General features: G+C 45.9%; 1 protein-coding gene across 1 annotated transcript in view; it reads right to left on the bottom strand.

Annotated features, from left to right (window-relative positions):
• Positions 1-274: 274 nt before the first annotated feature.
• The window catches only part of LOC311128542 (serine/threonine-protein phosphatase 6 regulatory ankyrin repeat subunit A-like), a gene marked incomplete at both ends in the record, with an annotated part of 128,183 nt that continues 106,628 nt past the window's right edge, over positions 275-21,829 (bottom strand). Inside the window, 21 exons of the mRNA XM_084160733.1 lie at positions 275-282; positions 10,951-11,103; positions 11,309-11,400; positions 11,529-11,611; positions 11,706-11,788; positions 11,915-12,060; positions 12,274-12,445; positions 13,471-13,690; positions 13,914-14,031; positions 14,254-14,341; positions 14,880-15,081; positions 15,861-15,935; positions 16,112-16,138; positions 16,355-16,466; positions 16,975-17,115; positions 17,462-17,530; positions 18,115-18,261; positions 18,530-18,644; positions 18,918-18,996; positions 19,380-19,583; positions 21,446-21,597. Of these exons, the coding sequence (XP_084016859.1) occupies positions 275-282; positions 10,951-11,103; positions 11,309-11,400; positions 11,529-11,611; positions 11,706-11,788; positions 11,915-12,060; positions 12,274-12,445; positions 13,471-13,690; positions 13,914-14,031; positions 14,254-14,341; positions 14,880-15,081; positions 15,861-15,935; positions 16,112-16,138; positions 16,355-16,466; positions 16,975-17,115; positions 17,462-17,530; positions 18,115-18,261; positions 18,530-18,644; positions 18,918-18,996; positions 19,380-19,583; positions 21,446-21,597 (2,486 nt within the window). The remainder of the gene's footprint in view (positions 283-10,950; positions 11,104-11,308; positions 11,401-11,528; positions 11,612-11,705; positions 11,789-11,914; positions 12,061-12,273; positions 12,446-13,470; positions 13,691-13,913; positions 14,032-14,253; positions 14,342-14,879; positions 15,082-15,860; positions 15,936-16,111; positions 16,139-16,354; positions 16,467-16,974; positions 17,116-17,461; positions 17,531-18,114; positions 18,262-18,529; positions 18,645-18,917; positions 18,997-19,379; positions 19,584-21,445; positions 21,598-21,829) is intronic.

Below are 21,829 nucleotides of genomic sequence, written 5' to 3'. Positions count from 1 at the left end.
GAGTTGAGAAGGTTTATAACCAACTCGACAATACCCATCATAAACTTGCCATCCGTTGACATTTTGCTAGGTCTGTATTTCTCCTGTCTACTCCGTTTGGGCAGCGGTACGATGTCACCCTGCGACTGGCCGCTCTGGACCATGTCGAAGACAGAGTCCTCAGAGATGCCAAACACAGATCTCAGTGGTGCTGAGTGTTGTCTGTGTCTCATCTCTCTATCGCCACCCTCAGGTGAGGAGACATATCGCTCTTCGTTCTCACTTAGCAAAGAGGTCATGGACCTGCAGAATGCACAACATAAATGAATAGTATATGGTAACAAAATAAAAAATATGATCCAAGAATTTGGGACACAAACTCAACCTTGTTATTGTTATTCAAAGGAAGCATTGTGAACCATCTCAAACCACACTCAGAGCAAACATTAACATTCAGAGTAAACGTTTTAGAGTGGTTGTGTAGTATCTAAGTAGTATTTCTCACTAAGTGGATCTGGAATGGATATTTGTACCTATAACAGGAAATACCTGCAAAAAGAGGAGGGGATAGAGCTAGGTATCTGTGAGAGGAGGGGATAGGGCTAGATACCTGTGAGAGGAGGGGATAGGGCTACGTACCTGTGAGAGGAGGGGATAGGGCTAGGTACCTGTGAGAGGAGGGGATAGGGCTAGGTACCTGTGAGAGGCGTGGATAGGGGTAGGTACCTGTGAGAGGAGGGGATAGGGCTAGGTACCTGTGAAAGGAGGGGATAGGGCTAGGTACCTTTGAGAGGCGTGGATAGGGGTAGGTACCTGTGAGAGGAGGGGATAGGGCTAGGTACCTTTGAGAGGCGTGGATAGGGGTAGGTACCTGTGAGAGGAGGGGATAGGGGTAGGTACCTGTGAGAGGAGAGGATAGGGCTAGGTACCTTTGAGAGGAGGGGATAGGGCTAGGTACCTGTGAGAGGAGAGGATAGGGCTAGGTACCTTTGAGAGGAGGGGATAGGGCTAGGTACCTGTGAGAGGCATGGATAGGGCTAGGTACCTGTTAGAGGCATGGATAGGGCTAGGTACCTGTGAGAGGCATGGATAAGGCTAGGTACCTGTGAGAGGCGTGGATAGGGCTAGGTACCTGTGAGAGGAGGTGATAGGGCTAGGTACCTGTTAGAGGCATGGATAGGGCTAGGTACCTGTGAGAGTTGGGGATAGGGCTAGGTACCTGTGAGAGGAGGGGATAGGGCTAGGTACCTGTGAGAGGCGTGGATAGGGGTAGGTACCTGTGAGAGGAGGGGATAGGGCTAGGTACCTGTGAGAGGCGTGGATAGGGGTAGGTACCTGTGAGAGGAGGGGATAGGGGTAGGTACCTGTGAGAGGAGGGGATAGGGCTAGGTACCTGTGAGAGGAGGGGATAGGGCTAGGTACCTGTGAGAGGAGGGGATAGGGCTAGGTACCTGTGAGAGGCGTGGATAGGGGTAGGTACCTGTGAGAGGAGGGGATAGGGCTAGGTACCTGTGAAAGGAGGGGATAGGGCTAGGTACCTTTGAGAGGCGTGGATAGGGGTAGGTACCTGTGAGAGGAGGGGATAGGGCTAGGTACCTTTGAGAGGAGCGGATAGGGCTAGGTACCTGTGAGAGGCATGGATAGGGCTAGGTACCTGTTAGAGGCATGGATAGGGCTAGGTACCTGTGAGAGGAGGGGAAAGGCGTGGGAGTGCGTGTGCTGCAGGCGGTTCTGGCGCTGGTGCACCTGCTGGGTCCTCCACTACAGCTGAATCTGACGCTGCGGCCAAGAGAGGTCACCTCTCCTGCCTCATTACTTCCTGATCCAGAAGAGCTTGGCGAATCAGAGAGCTCTATCTGCATGGTGAGGTCAAGGGCGGGAACAACCACAGTGGATGTAGACTCCATCACCCATGCTACAATATCCATGCACTTGGCACTAAACTCATGTCTGCTCATCTGCAATGTTAAAAGACCGTACAGAGTTAGTTTGTTAAAGGGGCTGCACTGATATAAAACGTAGAACCATTTACTCAAGCTAGTCAATTAAAGCAGTGGTTCAGGATTAAAGGTCCTGCAGGATTTCCACAAATTAATGTTTGGTCCATTTTACCAACATTAACTACTTTAGAGGTGACTATAACTCACCCCGGCACGCATATTCTCACTCAGCAGATTCCAATGGCTGAAAAGTAAATAAATGCAAGTACACAATGAACTACATGACATTACCTCTATTATCTTAGACTACGTTATGGATGGACATTACCTCTATTATTTTAGATTACGTTATGGATGGACATTACCTCTATGATTTTAGATTACGTTATGGATGGACATTACCTCTATTATTTTAGATTACGTTATGGATGGACATTACCTCTATTATTTTAGATTACGTTATGGATGGACATTACCTCTATTATTTTAGATTACGTTATGGATGGACATTACCTCTATTATCTTAGACTACGTTATGGATGGACCTCTATGGAACTAGGCCACACCCAGACATCCCTGATTGGTTATTTGGTCCGTTGAGTCCTTTGTATTGGCCCGAGACTATGGGAGACTCTCAATCTCCTCGCCTCCTTCTCAAAACCCATTGGATGAGAAGGTCAGAAGGGCGGAACCTCTGGCTTTCTCATCCAATGGGTTTTGAGAAGAGAGGACACGAGGAGTATGCAATTGAGATAGGGAACATATCTAGGGGATGCATGGGGAAGCCAAAGAGCAACTTACTCGTCCTTCATGCCCTGCACAAAGGTGTGTAGGTCTGGGTAGCTTCTCTTTCCCCTGCTGAGGGTGAGGCTGGTCTGGGAAGTTTCATCCTTGTGGGTCACGGTAGTGAAGGTCACCACTGCAGCCTGCTGGCGACAACAGAAAGCAGAGTTAGGCTGTAATTCAATTTTGCGTCATTAAAACACAAAATATCTCAATGAAATGTCATACATGTAATAGAAAAATACATCAAATACATCAACTTGTCCGACAGAGATTTACATGGTTACAAAAACGTCACGCCACTTTTTTCCAAGATGGCGAAGTAGTGCAGTCCTGTTTCTGTCGTGTGTCTGTAAATAGCCTGTAAATACCCTGTTTTTTGTATTTTTCGTACATATTTCCCTATCAGACTTTTCATCCTTCTACAAAATATACTTTCCTGCAACCCGCCTCACTCAATGTGGAACGGATTCTATTATCGACTTACCTTTATCTAGAATCTAGAATCTCCAGTTGAAACTAGCTAGCCAGCTAACTAGCTACTTGCTATTAGCCACAGCTAGCGGTGTTTCACCCAGAACATTGGATTTTTTTCCGCGGGATTAATTTTCATCACTGGACATTGATCACCGGATATTCGGCCAGTCTGCACAGCGCGTTATCGACCCAGAACATATCAGTTTTTCCGCCGGAATCACTGAATCACTGGACCTTTAACTCCGGATTCATCGCTACCAGCTGGCTACAACAAAACGGACGCTGTGGTCTGGCTAATCATCCTGAGCTAGGCCCATCTCCCGGCTATCTACCTCTCTGTCAACCGGACGGGACCACCTAGTGTTGACACGGAGCCCCGCCGATCCTACACGACTGGTCTGCCGACGAAATCGTCTGATGTGGTTACGACGTTAACCACGAAGATTCCATCCATCTGCTAGCCCTGGCCCGCTAGCACACGCTATCCGTGGACTCTTACTCACTAAACTGAACTAGCTACTGAACTAGCTACTTGCTATTAGCCACAGCTAGCGGTGTTTCACACAGAACATTGGATTTTCTTTTCCCGCGGGATTAATTTTAATCACTGGACATTGATCACCGAATATTCGGCCAGTCTGCACAGCGCGTTATCGACCCAGAACATATCAGTTTTTCCGCCTGAATCACTGAATCACTGGACCTTTAACTCCGGATTCATCGCTACCAGCTAGCTACCACCAGCCAGCTACAACAAAACGGACGCTGTGGTCTGGCTAATCATCCTGAGCTAGGCCCATCGCCCATCTCCCGGCTATCTACCTCTCTGTCAACCGGACGGGACCACCTAGTGTTGACACGGAGCCCCGCCGATCCTACACGACTGGTCTGCCGACGAAATCGTCTGATGTGGTTACGACGTTAACCACGAAGATTCCATCCATCTGCTAGCCCTGGCCCGCTAGCACACGCTAGCCGTGGCCTCTTACTAGTGCTTCACCACCGGACCTTATGATAACTCAGCTATACAGCTGATATCTGCTGGACTGTTCCTTTTTACGGTACTACATCCTGTTTATGTTTAGCCTCAGCCCAAACATGGTTAGTTTATTGTTGTTTCGGTTATTTCTAATTGTACTATATCACTGTAGACCCCCCAGCCTAGCTAAACCTGCCTTAGATAGCTCCTTTGCACCTCCCCCTATACACGCGGAGACCGACTCAATTGATGACTCCAGCGATGCTATCTCTTTCATTGTTACCCAGCGCTTAGGTTTACCTCCACTTTACTCATATCCTTCCATATCCTTGTCTGTACATAATGCCCTGAATCTTTTCTATAACACCCGGAAATCTGCCCCCTTTATTCTATGTACCCAACGCACTAGAAGACCAGTTCTTAAAGCCTTTAGCCGTATCCTTATTCTAGTCCTCCTCTGTTCCTCTGGTGATGTAGAGGCTAACCCAGGCCCTGCAGCCCTCAGTATCACTCCTACTCCCCAGGCGCTATCATTTGATGACTTCTGTAATCGCAAAAGTCTTGGTTTCTTGCACATAAATATCAGAAGTCTACTTCCTAAGTTTGAGTTATTCACTGCGTTAGCACACTCTGCCAACCCTGATGTTCTAGCAGTGTCTGAATCCTGGCTCAGGAAGGCCACCAGAAATTCTGAAATTTCCATCCCCAACTATAACATTTTCCGTCTAGATAGAACTGCCAAAGGGGGTGGAGTTGCAATCTACTGTAGAGATAGCCTGCAGAGCTCTATCATACTATCCAGGTCTGTGCCCAAACAGTTTGAGCTTCTACTTCTAAAAATCCACCTTTCCAGAAATAAGTCTCTCACTGTTGCCGCTTGCTACAGACCCCCCTCAGCCCCCAGCTGTGCCCTGGACACCATATGTGAATTGATTGCCCCCCATTTATCCTCAGAGTTTGTACTGCTTGGTGACCTAAATTGGGATATGCTTAATACCCCAGCCATCCTACAATCCAAGCTAGATGCCCTCAACCTCACGCAAATTATCAACGAAACTACCAGGTACAACCCTAAATCCGTAAACATGGGTACCCTCATAGATATCATCCTGACTAACATACCCTCTAAATACACCTCAGCTGTCTTCAACCAGGATCTCAGCGATCACTGCCTTATTGCCTGCGTCCGTAACGGGTCCGCGGTCAAACGACCACCCCTCATCACTGTCAAACGCTCCCTAAAACACTTTAGCGAGGAGGCCTTCCTAATTGACCTGGCCCAGGTATCCTGGATGGATATAGATCTCATTCCGTCAGTAGAGGATGCCTGGTTGTTCCTTAAAAGTAATTTCCTCTCAATCTTAAATAAACATGCCCCATTCAAAAAATACAGAACTAAGAACCGATATAGCCCCTGGTTCTCCTCAGACTTGACTGCCCTTGACCAGCACAAAAACATCCTGTGGCGTACAGCATTAGCATCAAATAGCCCCCGCGATATGCAACTTTTCAGGGAAGTTAGGAACCAATATACACAAGCAGTCAGGAAAGCAAAGGCTAACTTTTTCAAACAGAAATTTGCATCCTGTAGCACTAACTCCAAAAAGTTTTGGGACACTGTAAAGTCCATGGAGAATAAGAGCACTTCCTCCCAGCTGCCCACTGCACTGAGGCTAGGAAACACTATCACCACCGATAAATCTACAATAATCGAGAATTTCAACAAGCATTTTGCTACAGCTGGCCATGCTTTCCATCTGGCTACCACTAACCCGGCCACCAACTCTGCACCCTCTGCTGCAACTTGCCCATGCCCCCCCCGCTTCTCCTTCACACAAATTCAGACAGCTGATGTTTTGAAAGCGCTGCAAAATCTGGACCCCTACAAATCAGCTGGGCTAGACAATCTGGACCCTTTCTTTCTAAAACTAGCCGCCGAAATTGTCGCAACCCCTATTACTAGTCTGTTCAACCTCTCTGTCATAACGTCTGAGATCCCCAGAGATTGGAAAGCTGCCGCGGTCATCCCCCTCTTCAAAGGGGGTGACACTCTAGATCCAAACTGCTACAGACCTATATCCATCCTGCCCTGCCTTTCGAAAGTATTCGAAAGCCAAGTTAACAAACAGATCATCGACCATTTCGAATACCACCGTACCTTCTCCGCTATGCAATCCGGTTTCCGAGCTGGTCACGGGTGCACTTCAGCCACGCTCAAGGTCCTAAACGATATTATAACCGCGATTGATAATAGACAGTACTGTGCAGCCGTCTTCATCGACCTGGCCAAGGCTTTCGACTCTGTCAACCACCGCATTCTTATTGGCAGACTAAATAGCCTTGGTTTCTCAAATGACTGCCTCGCCTGGTTCACCAACTACTTCTCAGATAGAGTTCAGTGTGTCAAATCGGAGGGCCTGTTGTCTGGACCTATGGCAGTCTCTATGGGGGTGCCACAGGGTTCAATTCTTGGGCCGACACTTTTCTCCGTGTATATCAATGATGTCGCTCTTGCTGCTGGTGACTCTCAGATCCACCTCTACGCAGACGACACCATTTTGTATACATCTGGCCCTTCATTGGACACTGTGTTAACAAACCTCCAAACGAGCTTCAATGCCATACAACAATCCTTCAGTAGCCTTCAACTGCTCTTAAACACTAGTAAAACTAAATGCATGCTTTTCAATCGAACGCTGCTAGCACCCGCCCACCCGACTAGAATCACCACTCTCGACGGGTCTGACCTAGAGTATGTGGACAACTACAAATATCTAGGTGTCTGTTTAGACTGTAAACTCAACTTCCAGACTCACATAAAGAATCTCCAATCCAAAGTTAAATCTAGAATCGGCTTCCTATTTCGCAACAAAGCCTCCTTCACTCATGCTGCCAAACATGCCCTCGTAAAACTGACTATCCTACCGATCCTTGACTTCGGCGATGTCATTTACAAAATAGCCTCCAACACTCTACTCAGCAAATTGGATGTAGTCTATCACAGTGCCATCCGTTTTGTCTCCAAAGCCCCATACACTACCCACCACTGTGACCTGTACGCTCTTGTTGGCTGGTCCTCACTACATGTTCGTCGTCAAACCCACTGGCTCCAGGCCATCTATAAATCACTGCTAGGCAAATCCCCGCCTTATCTTAGCTCATTGGTCACCATAGCAGCACCCACCCGTAGTCTGCGCTCCAGCAGGTATATCTCACTGGTCATTCCCAAAGCCAACACCTCCTTTGGCCGCCATTCCTTCCAGTTCTCTGCTGCCAATGACTGGAACGAATTGCAAAAATCTCTGAAGCTGGAGACTCTTATCTCCCTCAATAACTTTAAGCATCAGTTGTCAGAGCACCTTACCGATCACTGCACCTGTACACAGCCCATCTGAAATTAGCCCACCCAACTACCTCATCCCTATATTGTTATTTATTTTGCTCTTTTGCACCTCAGTATCTCTATTTGCACATAATCTCTTGCACATCTAGCATTCCAGTGTTAATACTATTGTAATTATTCTGCACTATAGCCTATTTATTGCCTTACCTCCATAACTTGCTACATTTGCACACACTGTATATATATTTTCTGTTGTATTTCTGACTTTATGTTTTTTTACCCCATATGTAACTCTGTGTTGTTTTTATTGCACTACTTTGCTTTATCTTGGCCAGGTCGCAGTTGTAAATGAGAACCTGTTCTCAACTGGCTTACCTGGTTAAATAAAGGTGAAATAAAATAAAAAATAAATAAAATAAAATATTTTATGTGTTTCTAAAATCGCCTATGGGAAAAATTAATGGTGGAAAAACGATTGGAACCATTTCCCTGTTTGACCGCTAGGTTTTATGGGTATTATCACACCTCCACTGTAACACTCTATAGAGGGGTTGGTTGTTTAGCAACAAAACTGGCATGCAACTATGGGGCAAAATAGACAGGGTTTGACTTAGACAACATGTAAACTATATTTAGTCTCTAAATGTTTAATGCAAACATAAATACATTTGAACAATGAACTCGTCTCAAATACATTGTTACAGTTGTTGTTGGTTAGCTAGGTAGCGAATTTTAGTCATTGCATAGACATGATATCAGTCAAAACACCTCAAAACAAGACATGGTATCAATAACACCATACAACGAGCTGAAACATGCCACAGAGCTACGATTCCCCACATGGCAGCTTGTTGTTAGCTGAGGTACAGAATCATAACAAGATACACGACTTCCGGCCATCGATGCGCGAGCATCATTTTCGTGACGTCAGCCAACCCTTCTATGGCTCCTGGTCAAAAGTAGTACACTAGCCTACATAGGGAATAGGGTGCCATTTTGGACGAATTTATGAAGGTGCTGTCATAACCTTTGACCCCCATTTGACCCTACTGTACCTTTAGCCAACTCTCATGACTCCCCGGCCATATACTTTCTAGTTTGATATTACAGCATGAATAGCACATTATTTCATTTGTTAAACAATATTACACAGTAATTAATATAATTGTAATTATTATATTATTAAATAAATAAATTAAATAAATAAATATTACACAGTAATTAATATAATTGAAGATTTAAAAATAAATAACATGTCTACCTTGAACTCTTTATTCTCCATCTCCTTGCAAAATCAGCACATTTCCTTGCCAAAATGAACGCGCATCCAGAGCGAAAACAAACGCAATCCTCCAGCACCGCTCCAGCGGTTTTTGATCAGTTTCAACGTTTATCAGTGATGACGTAACAATGCTGTACAGATTTGACGCACTTTCGATCTCGTGCTGATGCAACACTCTGTGTTGTTGAAAGCTCACGTATGGAAATCCTGCGAGTTGTAAACAAATTTAGGCTATTGTTGCCCTTAAAACTGTAATGTTGAGGACGCCATGAAAAATAAAATACATAACCCACACCGTTAGGCCAAGGTACATGCAATATTCATCACTTTGCCAATAGACTTCTTGTTCCTTTTTGTATGTAGCCTTTCTTTTGGGATTAGCACCACTGTCACCTAGAAATTGATACTGCGGTTGTCACATAAAACAGATAACCCATAGTTCATTATTAAATAACATAACTCATTTCTTTATTTTATTACTCATAAAATGTACAGCAATCTTCAGATACTGAAAGAATTCATGGGAGTTTCGAATTCAGTCACTATTTCATATGTACATGCTAGTTTCATCCTTTTAAAGAAAAAAAAGGACACGAAAAAACCTGTGAACCTCCTGATCCTGATTTGACGAACATAGCATATGTATTGTACATATTTCCAGTTAAAATTATTTTCAAAAAGAGACAAAAACGGGGGTTTGAACAAGCAATCACATAAAAGGATTGAGTGGTTTCATTTTTTTGAAGAAGTTAAGCAAGCAAAACCTGTCAAAATACATTGATTATAAGACCAAGACAAATAATATATATATATTTTTTTCAACAGAAGAAAATCTAAATGCTGCTGTCCTACCATTGGTTTACAGTGTTTCTCCTCTCCAAGGGAGGCATGTTTTCCCCCTTGTATGCCTCGGAATAGTATCAGTGCTTTTCACAAACGTTGTAGTACTTAGTGTGCATCACTGTTTTCGCTCATACAGCTGCCCCTACTCTCCTAACCTCCCCTCAGTAACTAAAGAAGGCACAAAATGATGACATAAATATCACAAGAAAGAATACATGAATTAATAATTTACTTTCTAAAATATTTTCTAGAGGGCAAAGGACAGGTAGGTTTAATAACGCAAATGTAAAAAGTCCTGTCGCTCACATACAAATGCAAAATCTAAATGGCACCCTATTCTTTATAGAGTACACTACTTTTGACCAGAACCCTATGGCCCTGGTCAAAAGTAGTGTACTATAAAGGGAATAGGGTGCCATTGGGGATGGAAATTCTTTGAAATTACTCATGAGAGCAAATACTACGATTCTTTGGTTCCCACAGAGGGTCAGGAGCTTAAGACATGAATGATATTATTAAAATGTTTGTTCATAAAAAATAAATGATTTCCCCTCCTCCCACATGGATTACAGACAAGAGGCTAGGTGCGTTCTGACTGTCTTAGTGTGCGGATAAACATGACCATCACTCTCATAAAACTTAAATGAAACATCACTCCTTATGTTTTTTCTCAGCCCAAAACGCTCAATCCCATTTCTACTGTCAAAACAGGTTTTGAAAAGGCTTCTTCCACATCTTTTGGTCCATGTCTGTTTTTCACTCAGTGAAGTGCTACTATCCCCTTGGACTACAGGTTATTGCCGTCATAAGGTGTCCGTCTGTCTGTTGGCTGGACAGTTTCTACCGTTTAGGACCTTTGTGGGTAAAGGTAAAGGTGGGGTATAGCAGCAGCAGTTCCAGGTCCAAGTCCAGTATCTGCTGGAAGGACACCTGGTGGTACGAGAGGATGAGTGTGGCCAGCCAGCCTGTTGTGCCTCCCCCTCTCCCTCCCTCCATTTCTCTCTCTCCAACTGCGGGACTCTTAAGGCTCCTGTGCGGACTGTCTCGGCTCGTGCCCTCCCAAAGCTGGCTGTGGTGATTTAAGACACGGTGTGTATGTGTGGATTTGTTTGTGGCCTCTGCCCCACTTCACTGTCCATCCGCCTGCCCTTGGCTCCCCTCCTGGGCAGCGACCACCACCCCCCTCAGTATGTCTCTGAGTCTGAGTCGTTGAGTTCCTCATCCTTGTAGAAGCCTCCATCGTGGTCGCGGTGGCCGATGTTGTTGAAGCTGCAGTAGGAGCTGTGCTCGCTGCGCAGCACGGGCAGGCTGTCGAAGGTCACACTCTTGGAGGGGCTGGTGGTGTAGTGGTTAATGGCACTGAAGGACAGGCTGGGCGCCGGGTTGCAGGGGGACACGGGCATCATGGTGGCCAGGATCAGCGCCAGGCAGTCCGCCACGTCTTTGTTGGGGGCGCAGGCCAAGGCAGGCGTGTAACCTGAGGGGTTCAAACAGAACAGCAGAGGGTCACTTCAGGAGCATCACCGTTTACTATAACACTTTTGGTGAAAAACATGAAATAACAGCAGGCTAGGAGATACAAAGTTAAGACAATAACCAAGCAGTGGACTAGAGAGAAACATTTGTGGACACATTGAGAAGAGAAGTACAGAAGAAAACGGTGTTAGCGTTATGGATCTTACCATTCTCATCGACTGCTAGCACGCTAGCACCCTTCACTAGTAGCTCCTGAACCACCACCGTCAGACCATTTCTGGCTGCAACGTGTAACGGCCTGAGGAGAAAGTACCGTCAGATTAGCCAGCAGCAAATGAGGATACCTCCCAAATGCCAGACTATTCCCTATATAGTGCACTTCTTCTAATTCTTCTGGCCCAATTAATACAGCTGAACCATACGTACGTCTGTAAGGCTGCGTTAGTCGAGTTGATGAGGTTCCTGTCTGTAATCTTCTCCAATATCAACAAGGCACTGGTTTCATGCCCCTTTAAAAACCAGAGTCAAACATGTCAGACCAAAATTTCAACCAGAGAGAGCCAACTGTTCAGATGAACGTCATCTTCATGTGGGGATGCTCACCTTACTGCAGGCCAGATGAAGAGCAGTGTTCTTGACTGCATCCTGCAGGGTGAGCTCTGCTTTGGCACTGCTCACCAACAGCTCTGACACAGACAGAGAAACATAAAGAAACTCAATTAGGAAATTAAGCGACTTATTAAAATGTAAAACAGACATGTTGAACTTAAGCCGGCTGGGCGAGGCAAAGCGGAGGAGAGGGGGCTGCGTACCGACAGCGTTGGTTTGTCCGTTCTCAGCAGCCATCATGAGGGAGGTCTTCCCGGAGGCATCGGGGGAGTTGACCTGGGCGTTGTCGCCTAGCAGCAGCTGAAGACACTCCACGTGGTCCGTGAAAGCCGCCGCATGCAGGGGGGTCCTGGAGAGAGAGGAAACTTATTTCACCGATATCATGTAGGACTGTTATAAACAAGTTTGTTCAATTAACCCTGTTTATACCATAGAAATATAAAATCACTAATAGATGTATTAAAAGTAATCTACAATCCCTCATCCAACCCCAGAGGTCATTTTATTCCCAAGACAACATTATTCTCCAGAAGAAAATGACTTTGTCATGTGCTGTAGTTACCCGTTCTTGGTGTCAGTGGCGTTGACAATGGCCGGCCCCAGAGTGTCAATCAGCATCTCTGCAGCCCCCTCGTTGTCATTGATCACAGCACAGTGGAGGGGGCTGAACGAGTTGCCCTCGGTCTTGTGGAAAACCTCCTGTTCCAGCAGCACCTCTACACACGTGTCATGGCCTAGTGGAAGATTGATTCATACCGGAAAAAGATGACGTCGCTGCAGACCACAACAATACTCTCAGAGAAAGCTACACATCTGACAATGGTGAAGTCACAAAATATGTTTTAGCTACAACATATGCTATGTCAATCCCTGACAAAGTCCTGTTTCAGTGTAAGGTCCTCCACTGAGAGTCATAACCCCTAATTCTGTTGTAGTCTTGTTCATTCCCCCACATGGCTCCGTCCACACCAATCGAATGCTTTTCAAGCCACAAGAGGGAGTGAATGAGTGTACACATCATGGAGGAGAGAACAGAGCTACAGTCCAGTTAGTCAGTACGTACCGTTGTATGTAGGGGTGTAACGATCCATCTACTACATCGATGTATCGATTTATATTCCTATGATCCAACTACATCGATCTGTGCTCGGCGAGTTGGCCTTTTGGACAACATATATCACTCTAACATCGTTTTAAAATGTAATAAATCGATTGTATCGATACTAGGAAATAACCCATTGGATTTAAGCACGTCAGACTTTATATGGATGTTTTTTCTTAGCACTTTTAATGATAAAGGCTTTAAACATTACTCGATTCAGTCTGCCTATCCGTGATGTCATCGCCCCACGCCAGCAGCAGCGCAAAGGCGCAAAGACAACAAAACATAGCATGGCGGACGACAGAGGAGAAGCCGACGAGCGAGAAATTATCAAGCCACCATTGCGGTCCTTACAAGAAACAGGAATCTAGGAAACTTCACCTGCACTGTCCAGTATCCAGGTATTTATTTCAGTCACACTGGTTGAATTTTTGGCTAAAAGGTTACTGAATCGATTTCAAGTCACTGAATCGTTTCGGATCGTATCGTTCTAAATGAACCAATATCGTCCTTGAATCGTATCGACAACCACGAATCGTGATACAAATCGAATCGTTACACCCCTAGTTGTATGGCCTGCCTAATTCAGGGACATGTTTACGGTGCTGAAGAGAGAAAATCAGAAAAGATCTAGTGTTCCGTTAGTCCAGTACGTACCGTTGTAGCAGGCCCAGTGTAGTGGCGTGTAGCCCTGGTTGTCTGTGATGACGGGGAGGGTCTCCACTGACTGGGCGGCGTGTAGGAGCCCCCCCAGCACCCCGATGTGTCCGGATGCCGCCACCAGGTGGACAGGGGTCCGCCCCTTACAGTCCCGAACCAGGAAGCTGGCGCTGTGCTGCAGCAGGGCCTCCACACACTCCTCATGACCCGTCAACGCCTGGGAGGAAGGGCGGGGAGACAAGAATGGATTTGAATAACTAATAATCAATGATATAATAATGAATCATCAATTATTACAAATGATGTCTGGAGGCAGGTCCCCCTACAGGGATGAATACACCACTACCCATGGACAACTACTTTTCTGAAGATAATATGTATATTTGAGCCTCCCCGTCTCTTTCTGTGTGTGAGCGTATACAGCCAGCTCTCCTCCTCACCCCTCTGTGTAGCGCTGTTCTGCCCCACTTGTCTTTGGCTTCTACGCTGGCTCCCTTGTTGAGCAGTGAGTACACACAGTCTGTGTGTCCGCTCAGCACCGACAGCATCAGAGGGGTTCTGATACACAAGACAACAAGGTCATATTACAAACTGGTAATAACCAGGCTGAGTCCCAAATGGCAACCTATTCCCTATATGGTACACTACTTTTGACCCGAGCCCATAGGGTTCTGGTTTAAAGTAGTGCACCAAGTAGGGCATAGGGTGCCATTTGGGACGTAGAACTAGTGTCAAAATCTCTTTATTTCAGGAATTGTATCCAAAACCCAATTGACTTACTGTCCATTCCCGTCTTGAACGTCCACTGGACTCTGGAGGTCAGCATTTCCAATCAGCAAACGCAAACACTCCGAATGACCGTTGGTAGCTAGAGGAGGATAAACAGAGAGGATATAAGAATGTGAGATGATTGACCATTGGTAGCTAGAGGAGGATAAACAGAGAGGATATAAGAATGTGAGATGATTGACCGTTGGTAGCTAGAGGAGGCTAAACAGAGAGGATATGAGCTGATTGCTGGACGACTATTACCTTCACATGAACAGACAGATTTCTAGAACAGTGGTATTGGTAGATGACATCCTCATGATGTTAACACAGCAGATAATAAAACATTTTGGGACTGAGGCCCTCGAAGCCTGTCACCTGCTAGCTGTGTACCTGGCTCTGGATAGAAGTCCCCCTGTGCACTGATCTAGGATCAGCTTACCCTCCCCAGATCCTCAGCAATAATGACAAAAAATGACCTTAGATCAGTGTGTAGTGGGCATTTTCACACTATGCTATATAATATCCCTAGAGTGGACATTGGCGTCCTAGCAACATGACCAAACAAATGTCCATCTTGGTAAGGAAAACTTTTGAATTACAGAATCTCTAGGTCTTACGTGATATCCTATGCGTACCTGCAGCGTGGATGGGGGTCCTCTTCAGGGTGAAGTCTTTAACCAGGATGGAGGCTCCCTGGTTGATGAGGACGTCAACACACTCCACATGGCCTTTAAAGGCATTCAGGTCCAGAGGGGTGCGCCCCTGGCTGTTCCTCACGTCTAGATCCAGCAGAGACTGAACCAGGACCTCCATAGCATGGTGGTGGCCGTGGTACGCCTGAATGGAAACAAACACACAGTCTGAAGCAAAGTCCAGTGGTATGCCTGAACAGATATACACTCCTAATATAATCAATGTCCTATAGTAGACCAGTGGTATGCCAGAACAGATATACACTCCTAATATAATCAATGTCCTATAGTAGACCAGTGGTATGCCAGAACAGATATACACTCCTAATATAATCAATGTCCTATAGTAGACCAGTGGTACGCCTGAACAGAAATACACTCCTAATATAATCAATGTCCTATAGTAGACCAGTGGTGCGCCTGAACAGATATACACTCTTAATATATTCAATGTCCTATAGTAGACCAGTGGTATGCCTGAACAGAAACAGTCCTAGACCTCTAAAGTAGACCAGTGTCTCTCAAATCGGGTGCCCATTTTTTCTCCCGCCCAGCATCAACATCGAAGGTCCCTGCCAAGCGTGAGATTTAGAAACAAACACACTACTACTCCTCTGTTGGAGGTTGATTAACTCAAATGGCAAAATAAGGAAATCATCCTCATCATCACCGTGTCAAAATATGCATGTATTTTACACTAATCAGGAACAGATAGGAACATGGTGTGTGAGTGTCTGGACAATCAACTTTTCGTGGAAAAACAACACCATGCCTGCATCCCAGATAGCACCCTATTTCCCATGTAGTGCAGTACTTTTGATCTGGGCCCATAAGGTTCTGGTCAAAAGTAGTGCACTAAATAGGGAATAGGGTGCCATTTGTCATGTGGCGAGACCCCTACAGGAGCAGGTAGGCTTTACTCACAGCTAAGTGTAGGGGGCTGATGGGAGCTCTGACATCAGAGTCGTTCAGGATGTCTGTCCCTGAGGTTTCCATTAGCTGGGGAAAGACAAGGACGGGCCAGTTTAGACTTGTAACATATTTACTTTGAAGGTTAGTCTAGTAGCATGTTTCATGTTGTAAATCTCAGTGACCAGCCCCTGCAGACATACTGGGGTGTTGCATTCGTATCTTAAACAAGCTAGTGTGAGGAAAAGTAACCAACTGGTACTTACCACATCTAAAGGTGTTTCACTTGCAATCTGGAAAAAGAACATCAAGAGTGACGATGCGGCCACGACAAACATGCAACCACACCTTAAAACCTACTGAATATCAACGTCTGTCCCAAATGGCACCCTATTCCCTATATAGTGCATTACTTTTGACCAGAGCCCTATGGGCCCTACATCCATTTGGGACGCAGACAAAATGGTCTGTGAATGCAGGGCGTCTAGTCCCCTGTGGTTCTGACTCACCAGCTCCAGACAGAGGCGGTGTCCGTTCGCAGACGCGTAATGGACTGCGTTGTAGCCCTGATTGTCCCTGATCCCTGGGTTAGCGTCGTTTCGCAGCAAATATTCCAGACACCTAGAGGTCAGAGGTCAAGAGTTCACTAATCATTATACCAACATCAAGACAGACAGATAAGCAAGCAGAGACACTTTCCCAAAGGAGACGTGGCCAAGCTTTCACACTGCAGATTTAACACTAGTATGTATTCAAACACGGCCAACAACATACTCTAGACTACAGTGAAATGTGAAAGGTCATGGCACCACAACATACTCTCCAGACTACAGTGAAATGTGAAAGGTCATGGCACCACAACATACTCTCCAGACTACAGTGAAATGTGAAAGGTCATGGCACCACAACATACTCTCCAGACTACAGTGAAATGTGAAAGGTCATGGCACCACAACATACTCTCCAGACTACAGTGAAATGTGAAAGGTCATGGCACCACAACATACTCTCCAGACTACAGTGAAATGTGAAAGGTCATGGCACCACAACATACTCTCCAGACTACAGTGAAATGTGAAAGGTCATGGCACCACAACACACACAACAGTAAGAGAGGTGTGAGACGTACTTTCCGTCTGTGTCGGAGGCAGCAGCGTAGTGGAGCGGGGTGCAACCCCTTTTATCCAGATCGTTCACACTGGCCCCAGACCCCACCAAGGCAAACAGACACTGGTAGTTACAATTGGCTGCCGCATAATGCAGAGGACTCCTAGAAGAACGCACAGAAACCATTCAACATCAACAACAGAAACAGCTTATTGGAGCTGTAAAACATTTACATTTTACATTTACGTCATTTAGCAGACACTCTTATCCAGTGCGACTTACAGGAGCAATTAGCGTTAAGTGCCTTGCTGCAGTGCACATAGACACATTTTTCACCTAGTCAGCTAGGGGATTTGAACCAGCAACCTTTCGGTTACTGACCCAACGCTCTTAACCGCTAGGCTACCTGCCGCCCAATATTTCCCCTAATAATTCCTATATGCCCCTATACTATATTCCCCATTATCATAAAGATCACATATGAAAGTTATTTGATGCCACAGACAGACCTTCCGAAGCTGTCCTTTCTGTTGAAGTCTGCCCCTGTGTTGAGCAGCAGATTCAGACAGTCCAGGTTCCTGGTAACAAGATATCAAGTTCAGAAAGGCCCTCGTACATCTGAGCTATCAGGTGAATGGTAACAAGATATCAAGTTCAGAAAGGCTCTCGTACATCTGAGCTATCAGGTGGATGGTAACAAGATATCAAGTTCAGAAAGGCTCTCGTACATCTGAGCTATCAGGTGGATGGTAACAAGATATCAAGTTCAGAAAGGCCCTTTCACATCTGAGCTATCAGGTGGATGGTAACAATGAGAACCTTAAAGAAAAGAGAAACCCGTACACTGCTCTTGCTAGTATCACTGTTTTTATAATGCTAATAAAAGCAATAATAAAAAGTTATACTAGCAAGAGCAGTTTGCAGGTTTCTCTTCTCTTTCAAGAAGATATAAAGACAATTTAGACCAGAGCGCAAGTCAATACCACCATGGCATGGAACCACATTATACAGAAATGATACCGCACTAATGATCTATACGATTTTTTTATACTGCTAAACAATGTGAAATGTAAGAGTGTGAATATGTGTTTGTTCTTTCTGGTGGCTTTCCAGTTCATGAACTAAATATTCCTTGGTGTAAAGCCTGGACCAGTCCACTCACCCAACAGCTGCTGCAGCATGTAAACAGGTCCTTCCAAAGTCGTCAGGGGTGTCTATATCAAAGCCTGATGAGAGGAGCTTCCGACAGCAGTCAGAGAACCCACTGAGAGCAGACAGGTGGAGGCGGAACATCCCATGGACGCCTCGCCTGCAACACATTTTTACATTTTAGACTTTAAGCAGACACTCTTATCCAGAGCGACTTACAGTTGATTCAGCTAAGATTGGAAACAGCACCACATCACAGTCCTCATTAAACCCCACAGCAGATCAACACATCAGCATGCTGCAATGCCCTGTCTATCAACCCCCCACACACCACAATGTGTTGAGCATAGTCTCCAAGCGGGAATTCGGTCAATGACAGAATTGCAGATGCATGTTGCATTTTTGCTGGAAACTGTGTGTGTTCTCACTTGGCTGTGTCAGCTCCGTTCGTGATGAGTGTATTGATGAGTAACTCATGGCCGTAGCGAGCAGAGATGTGCAGAGGTGTGTTTCCATTCTTTTCTTCACAGTCGATCTCAGCACCTACAGAACACACACACACACACACACACAGACACACACAGACACACACAGACACACACAGACACACACAGACACACACACACACACATACACACACACAGACACACACACACGTCAACCACTTGACCCTAGAGGCCTCATGAAGCTTCATGTTCAACCACATTGCAAGTAACATTGCTCTGTGCCAGTGAATCATGGTTTGAAGACAAAAGACAATGCTGAAGAGCCTACTGGTTCATATATATTCAGTTGAGAGCATTCACAGCGACTCACCATTCTGGATGATGGCTTGAGATCTGGAGAAGCGTCCGTGGATGGCCGTCATGTGGAGGGGGGTCTTTCCATCTTTACTCTGCAGATAGAAAGACAAAGATGGTTCACACGGCAGTCTGTGCTGCTGACCACAGGCAAAATCAAACACGTATTGGAGGAGCGCTTGATGGCATTTAGTTTGCATTGTTAGGCCTATTCCATTGGTATTTGAATGTAGACCAGGGCCAAATACTAAGCCATGTGCTGCGTCAGTGTGTGCGTCCCAAATGGCACCCTATTTATAAGTACACTACTTTTTGAACCAAAGTAGTGTACTTATAAAGGGAACAGGGTGCCATTTGGGACACAGGCAGTGTCATCACGGCTCCTTGCTCTATGGGCCCCTGGTCAAAAGTAGTGCACTACATAAGGAATAGGGTGTTATTTAGTTCAGACACAGTGTTGGTCATCCGGTCTCCTCACCTTGATGTTGACGAGGGCCCCGTTGCCCACCAGCAGCTCCAGGCAGAGCGCCCCATGGCGCGAGGCGGCCGTGAAGTGGAGTGGGGCGAAACCCTTCTCGTACACCTGGTTCACGTTGGCGCCACACTCGATCAGCTCATTCACCACCACATCCTGCCCGTTGTAGCATGCCACGTGGAGGGGGGTGTTACCGTACCCATTGGGCTAATTTATCTGGAGGGAGCAAGGGAGGGAAAAGAGTGGAGAGAGAGAGGGGGGGGGGGGGGGGGGGGAACAAAACAATACATTCCTGATCAGGTCACTTGGTTCTGAAAACCCCCTGGTCCAACCTCTCTCTCTTCATTACTTGGTTCTGAAAACCCCCTGGTCCAACCTCTCTCTCTTCATTACTTGGTTATGAAAACCCCCTGGTCCAACCTCTCTCTCTTCATTACTTGGTTCTGAAACCCCCCTGGTCCAACCTCTCTCTCTTCATTACTTGGTTCTGAAACCCCCCTGGTCCAACCTCTCTCTCTTCATTACTTGGTTATGAAAACCCCCTGGTCCAACCTCTCTCTCTTCATTACTTGGTTCTGAAACCCCCCTGGTCCAACCTCTCTCTCTTCATTACTTGGTTCTGAAACCCCCCTGGTCCAACCTCTCTCTCTTCATTACTTGGTTATGAAAACCCCCTGGTCCAACCTCTCTCTCTTCATTACTTGGTTATGAAAACCCCCTGGTCCAACCTCTCTCTCTTCATTACTTGGTTATGAAAACCCCCTGGTCCAACCTCTCTCTCTTCATTACTTGGTTATGAAAAACCCCTGGTCCAACCTCTCTCTCTTCATTACTTGGTTATGAAAAACCCCTGGTCCAACCTCTCTCTCTTCATTACTTGGTTATGAAAACCCCCTGGTCCAACCTCTCTCTCTTCATTACTTGGTTATGAAAACACCCTGGTCCAACCTCTCTCTCTTCATTACTTGGTTCTGAAAAACCCCTGGTCCAACCTCTCTCTCTTCATTACTTGGTTATGAAAACCCCCTGGTCCAACCTCTCTCTCTTCATTACTTGGTTATGAAAACCCCCTGGTCCAACCTCTCTCTCTTCATTACTTGGTTATGAAAACCCCCTGGTCCAACCTCTCTCTCTTCATTACTTGGTTCTGAAAACCCCCTGGTCCAACCTCTCTCTCTTCATTACTTGGTTATGAAAACCCCCTGGTCCAACCTCTCTCTCTTCATTACTTGGTTATGAAAACCCCCTGGTCCAACCTCTCTCTCTTCATTACTTGGTTCTGAAAACCCCCTGGTCCAACCTCTCTCTCTTCATTACTTGGTTATGAAAACCCCCTGGTCCAACCTCTCTCTCTTCATTACTTGGTTATGAAAACCCCCTGGTCCAACCTCTCTCTCTTCATTACTTGGTTATGAAAACCCCCTGGTCCAACCTCTCTCTCTTCATTACTTGGTTATGAAAACCCCCTGGTCCAACCTCTCTCTCTTCATTACTTGGTTCTGAAAACCCCCTGGTCCAACCTCTCTCTCTTCATTACTTGGTTATGAAAACCCCCTGGTCCAACCTCTCTCTCTTCATTACTTGGTTATGAAAACCCCCTGGTCCAACCTCTCTCTCTTCATTACTTGGTTATGAAAACCCCCTGGTCCAACCTCTCTCTCTTCATTACTTGGTTCTGAAAACCCCCTGGTCCAACCTCTCTCTCTTCATTACTTGGTTATGAAAACCCCCTGGTCCAAACTCTCTCTCTTCATTACTTGGTTCTGAAAACCCCCTGGTCCAACCTCTCTCTCTTCATTACTTGGTTCTGAAAACCCCCTGGTCCAACCTCTCCCTCTTCATTACTTGGTTATGAAAACCCCCTGGTCCAAACTCTCTCTCTTCATTACTTGGTTCTGAAAACCCCCTGGTCCAACCTCTCTCTCTTCATTACTTGGTTATGAAAACCCCCTGGTCCAACCTCTCTCTCTTCATTACTTGGTTATGAAAACCCCCTGGTCCAAATCACTGGCTCTAACCTCTCTCTCTTCATTACTATTATGAAAACCCCCTACACATTTGAATGCGTGTTGACTCACATCCACACCAAGGTCCAGGAGGTACTTGACCACACTGATCATTCCACTGGAGGCTGCAGAGTGGAGAGGGGTGTAGGCCTTCTTGTTTTTACAGGACACCTCTGATCCATGAGAGGCCAGCAGTTTCACCACCTCAATGTGCCCTATGGTAGAGAGAGAAGGGGAGGGATAAATAGAGAGAGAGAGAGAGAGAGAGAGAGAGAGAGAGAGAGAGAGAGAGAGAGAGAGAGAGAGAGAGAGAGAGAGAGAGAGAGAGAGAGAGAGAGAGAGAGAGAGAGGGGAGGGAGATAGTAAGGGGGTTAAGAGAGAAACAGAGATACAAACACAGAGAGATAGGCAGAGAGAGGGAGAGATAGATTAGTTTACAGTGGTACA

This window comes from Coregonus lavaretus, assembly GCF_964263955.1.
Source record: "Coregonus lavaretus genome assembly, chromosome: 4".
Classification (NCBI taxonomy): domain Eukaryota; kingdom Metazoa; phylum Chordata; class Actinopteri; order Salmoniformes; family Salmonidae; genus Coregonus; species Coregonus lavaretus.
The sequence above is the reverse complement of the archived record's forward strand: the minus strand, read 5'-3'. Positions and strand labels throughout refer to the sequence as shown.